This window comes from Cupressus sempervirens, chromosome 9 (genome assembly GCF_028749045.1).
Source record: "Cupressus sempervirens isolate cs-2001-9-10 chromosome 9, ASM2874904v1, whole genome shotgun sequence".
NCBI classification, from domain to species: domain Eukaryota; kingdom Viridiplantae; phylum Streptophyta; class Pinopsida; order Cupressales; family Cupressaceae; genus Cupressus; species Cupressus sempervirens.
In genome coordinates this window covers 11,531,201-11,536,944 of record NC_143126.1, presented here as the reverse complement: position 1 = coordinate 11,536,944, position 5,744 = coordinate 11,531,201, and the positions used below count along the sequence as shown (strand labels likewise).

General features: G+C 40.1%; 1 protein-coding gene across 2 annotated transcripts; it reads right to left on the bottom strand.

The window, feature by feature from the left end:
- Positions 1–516: 516 nt before the first annotated feature.
- Positions 517–5,256, bottom strand: LOC149537387 (gibberellin receptor GID1A-like). Of its 2 annotated transcripts, XM_089802884.1 has the most exons (3): positions 4,771–5,255; positions 2,203–2,376; positions 517–2,107 (listed from the first exon to the last, which is right to left on the bottom strand). In XM_089802884.1, exon 3 carries the CDS (start codon positions 1,937–1,939, stop codon positions 1,079–1,081), a length of 861 nt encoding a protein of 286 aa, XP_089659010.1. In that variant the 5' UTR covers positions 1,940–2,107; positions 2,203–2,376; positions 4,771–5,255; the 3' UTR covers positions 517–1,078. The 2 variants fall into 2 exon arrangements, with proteins under 2 accessions (XP_089659010.1, XP_089659009.1); XM_089802883.1 differs by lacking the exon at positions 2,203–2,376 and having other exon boundaries at positions 4,771–5,256.
- Between the last annotated feature and the right edge of the window lie 488 nt (positions 5,257–5,744).

Sequence of the window (5,744 nt, the reverse complement as noted above, 5' to 3'; positions counted from 1 at the left end):
CACCTCAGACAATATATATCGGGTTTATATATCCAATTTCAAACACATTCATTATATATAATTAATGTAAAAAATTATCTATTTTTCCCCTCGGAAAACAACCATGTAGACAACTATTTACTTCATTTTCATGAAACTATCATATTCACATGATTCATACTATACAACTTATATCATAAACGAAAGAGAAATTAAAGCATTATAGTGTTTACTAATGATAGTGATCAATTTTTTTGAATTAAAGAATAAAGTGTTCACCAAAAATAGTGATTAAAAATTTCAGAATTTTTCAAAAATGTAAATCATTTTATGATTATGTAATTGTTTAAAGCATTTATGATCTCCATAATCCGCCCAAAAAAATCATCATATAGTCTTAATACAAAACTTAATAAACCCTATGAGCAAACAAATATTTCATGTCAAATGTGGCATCAAATGTTGATTTGTATTGGAGATCAGAAGAAACAATTCACCTTGCAAAATCATATGATGATAATATCACAAACCACCTCGTTACACTAAAACCATGGTTTGTATTGGATGAAAAAAAGGAATATATATATATATATATATATAAAATATATAATGTGGAATGTATGTCAACAATATGATGAATGGCAGGTCCCATGTTGAGAGTAAACATTAATTAGCATCGGGAAAATTAGTGGAAATCACACAAATACAGCAGGAGCAGGAAGAGCGCAAAAAGACCATTGACCGAGTCAACAATAAAGCATTTGGCTAAAGTCCTGTCAACTGACACACGTCTGTTGCCGTCACTGTCAACTGCCGGGACCTTAGCAAAAGTCTTCACCCTTATCAACACCATGCGTTTCATGACGATGATGACGATATAAAAAAGACAGAAGAAAAAAATTAATTACACGGAGGAAAAAAAAGGAAAAAACCATTGAAACCCTAGCCAGAAGAAGAAAGGACACAAGGAAAACCAGCAAAACCCTAGCTAGCGGACACGGCAGAAGAATAATTTAAGATCGAAGTCTGTTTCTCCGATCTCTGTTTTTTGTTTTTCTGTTTCTCTCCGACATCTGTTTTTTTTTTCCCTGATCTTTTGTCAGTGGAGATCTAGGGCTGGCTGATTATTCCGAGGGTTTTCTGTTCCTGCTACGAACCTTTTGATTTCCTCCATGAGGCCGTAAAAATGAGGCGTGTTCGGCAGCAGATAGAATCCGATAGTGGCCTGCTCGAAAAACATGAGCTTCACTTCTTTTCCGGCGTCCCGCAGGCCATGCGCGTAGCCTATCTGCCAATCTTGCAGAAGATCCAGGCCTGCCACAACGACAAGACTCTTCGGGAAATTAACCCCTTCTAAAGGCGTCCCATTTGGACCGAAAGGATTGCACGCGGGATGATCCCTGTCAGCGTCCTCTGGCAAGAACGCCTTCCAGTACCAGTCACGATCCTGGATTGTCACGAAGTATTTTCCGTCCAGCTTGCGCTCCGCCGCTGTTCTTCTCTCGCCGCCGAACATAGGGTGTAGCAGGATGTTTCCGGCGAGGGCAATACCGTTCTCACCGGCGCGGCGAGCCACGTGGTGGACAATGTTGCCGCCTGAGCTGTCTCCGGCGAGGAACAGGTGGCGCTTCGTATCCACATCGGTTCGAAGCCAGGCGTGCGCAGATGGAGAGATAACCCACTGGAGCGCCGTCCACCCGTCGTCGTACGGCGCCGGGTAAATGTGCTCCGGCGCTCGGCGGTAGTTTACAGAGACGATATGAGCTCCGCAAAGGGAAGAGAGCCGCCGGCAGAGTGCGTCGTAAATTGCACTGTTGGCGGTCGAGTGGGCAAAACTGCCTCCGTGGAAGAATATTATTACAGGAATCGCAGGCGCTGCTGCTTGCATGGCAGGCTCGTCAGCGGGCTCGTCTGCCACGGGACTGTAGATTCGGCTCCAGAGGCTTGTCCCTCTGTCCATTATGACGTCCGTGGAGTAAACCCCGCCCACCGGGTTAGGGTTTGCTGCTGCTTTGCGGTCCAAGAACTCTGCCAGGTGGCGGTTGAATGTGCCGTCTGGACGGCGGAGAAGGTTGTACGCCACCTTGAAATTGGAAATGAGAATCCATGTATTTAAGGGCACCACGGTCTGCAAACACGGAAGAAAAAAATAAGTTTTTTTTGTCAATTAAATCAGCTTTGATGTACATGATGGAAACAGAGAGAGAAGAAACCCTAACTTACACCACAGGTTGCATCGAGTTTACTTGAATTTGATGGCCGTATTTGCTTTTTAAACAATGGAATACAATTAAACACTTTTGAAAACTATCAAATCAGAAGGCTAAACGAAAAGTTTAGGCATTCCGTATCTCCGTGTAATCTTGAGGATGAAGTCGTGAAAATATAAACGTTTCCCTGGCATCCACAGTTGGGGTCGTCATATTACCAGTCAGACATTCAAAGAAATTGAGTTTTGTTCACATGTATTAATGTTAATGGCCAAAACGGTAAAACTGTTGGGAGCTCTGTAATGAAAACATAACTTCAGATAGAATGAATCGGTACATTAACCAAAAAGGACTAATAGTAGACATAGCATTAATGTGCTATCATACAAGGAAGAAAAAGTTAAAACAGTTTCTCAGATAAATTTGGCAATACCTGCTAACTAATCAATAGTTGTTGGTTGCTAATTTTATGAGATACTGCCCAAATAAGAAATTGAATTGTATATTCTAAAAGTAGAACAAAATGAAAATATGCATATTGATTGATGCCTACAATTAACTAAAGAAGAAGGGGAAAAATCCATATCCAGTTAAATTAGTACTGCAAAGACAAAAATATGTACTGTCAGAAAAACTCAACACACAATTAGGTAAAGGGCCTATCAGCCATGTCGAGTATAATTGCCATGTTGTTGCACCACAAGAAGACTTAATTGTTTTTAAATTTTAGTCTTTTACCTATTAGGCAAGGAATGATCTATATATATTTTTTTTTAAAAATTAGAATTCTTTTTTTAAAAGAATCGGATTAAAGAAGCAACAATGTAAGGACAAATAATGCTACAGTATTATATGACATAACGCACAATGTTTTTCGTATTCTTAGATTCCACAGCCCTGATCCTAAACACTAGTATGCTCTTTAAGCAAAATCTTGATAGAAAAAGGAAAAAGGAAAGAAAACATAAACTGACTCTCAAGGGAAACGAGTACAAGAAACAAGGAAAGAGAGAACAAAAAACTGAGACACAGAGTTATCTTAAAACATACAATGAAGTCTGAAATTGGATTAGTCAAAACATTTAACTGACAGCCAATCAATAGCACATAGTAAGAAAGCATATGATATATCTAGGCAAGAATAAGATTATTAATGAGGCCAGGTAGTTGGAGAAAGACTACAGGGAAAAAAACTCCAAGACCGAAAGAGGGAAAGTATATCAGGTATTACTCAGGTCCGAAAGATCAAAACTTGCAACTGTTTTGCAGCTGAGAATAAGATTATTAATGAGGCCAGGTAGTTGGAGAAAGACTACAGGAGAATAAACTCCAACACCGAAAGAGGGAAAGTATATTAGGTATTACTCAGGTCCGAAAGATCAGAACTTGCAACTGTTTTGCAGCCTATGGACTGAGGGATATTCATTCTGCCAAATTCGCCTGCAGCATGATCCTGCCCTCCTCCCAAAAAGGCCAGGCTATGTAGGTAGTGGCAGCTACCTAGTGTTGTGTTCAGGAAAACCGCCCTGCAGCAATCCCTAGGTTGTAAGGAAACCATGGATGGATAACAATGGTGTCACAGGTTTGAGCAGCAAATAGTAGAGACTTGGTCAAGCATTGCAACCCAACAAAAGAACAACAAGCGTAACATGTATGTACTACAGATTGGGGCAGACAATAGCCAGATCACCTTAACTTGGGACCAAGAAAGAAAAACAAATCTGGGTGAGACACCAACACATTATCTTCAAGCAGGAGCCAGGCCTTGAATCCATCCAAACATAGAAAACAACACCGTCACATATCTGAAGCACAACTTAAGCAACACAGAATGACATTTGTCGAGTATTGGAAAGATTAGCAACATCCAAGGATAAAAAACAATATTGCCAATGGCAAACATGTCACATGTCTGAAGCACACTGTGTGTTACAAAACAGCACATGGTTTTAAGTTTCTGCAAGATACTCAAATCACGTTGTCATCACATATTCAGGTATTGTCAAGACTCAATCAATGTTGTCACGTGCCTACCTAGAACACAGCTTAGACCAGAGAATAACACAAACACATAATTTGATATTGTGCAGGCTTCAGTCCAGCCATGTACCAAAAACAAGATCATCATCACATGTTTGCAGCACGGGTGAACGATTACGACAGAATCAGGTATCAGTGGGGCTCGAACCCGGGATGCCAACATGAAGATATTTGTAAAACCCCCAAACTGAACCCCCTCTTTACCCAACTCCCTGCATTGATCACAGGTTCGAAACTAGACCGACACCAAATTCAACAAACTATAAACCCAAATGCAAAAGTAAACAAATCCCATCGGTGGAGCTTTCATATACGACCCTAATTGGCATCTAGATTTCCCGTAACCTAAATAGACATTCATTTACCACAAAAGGAACAGAATTCTCTGAAACCCCATTAGAACTCTCTACAAAGGGCTCCGAATTGTAATGGAAAGCATTTAATCTCTACTATAAGAAAACCCTAACAACCCAGTTTGAACAAACGGGAGAAACATTCATGAAATTGAACGGAATTGAACAGAGGGCAAACGATACATTACCCTGGAATCGTTGATTCCCCCGAATTGATTGCTCGCAGCCATGGACGAACGATAGATCAGAGAAACGAACAGCAATAAAGAAAAACCCTGCTCCCCCTGCTGCTATTGCTTCGACCACTGATACCCCTTTTTCTTCCAACTTTCATAATTCTTCCCCAACGCCAAATCGACCAATCAATCCATCACAAAATCTCCGTCTTGCCACACAAATCTTCCCTCTCTGGTTAAGCAATCGAAAGTTTTCCTATCACTCTCTAACACCAATCCAAAGGCTCCTCCCGCAGTCGTCAACACACGGAACCCAATGATACCTTCAACCCAATTCTCCCGACCCCTCAAAACTTATACCCGCACAGGAAGAAATGAAGAAATGCCCTCTCGAACGACACATACACAATGTGTATATGCCTACGTATACAATGCCCAGCTGAGGAGGAGGAAGGAAAGAACGGGGAGAAGGCAGCATTATTTATTTATGAGCATGACCATGATGATGATGATGATAGAATTTGGCGTTTTGTCTGATGCTGCAGATAAGACTTTCTTCTGCCTTGCGCCATACACTTCAAACCCTGTTTTGACTCTTTCCCACCCCTAATCGGAGTTAGGTCTCAATCCTAATTATCCTTGATTTTGATAGCCTCCTCTCTCTAGGGCACGCCGTACATGCACCCTCAGATCTAAAGATTTACTAAGTTTAAAAGGGTTAAAAATAGATAATCTCAGAAAACTTGACAAGAGATCATATTACTTTTGATGTTTTGACATTGAATTTGTGATGCAAGTTAAATTCGCATTACCTTGGTATTAGAAGAGAACAAACTCTACAAGATAATTTCAAATTTTCATAAGAATGATGAATAACTAAGAGATAAAATTAGTTTTAATATATTGACATTGATTAAATTGGTATTAACTTTGTGTTATAATATAAGAATGGGAAGAAAGCAAATTATAAAAGATACTTCTAAAAT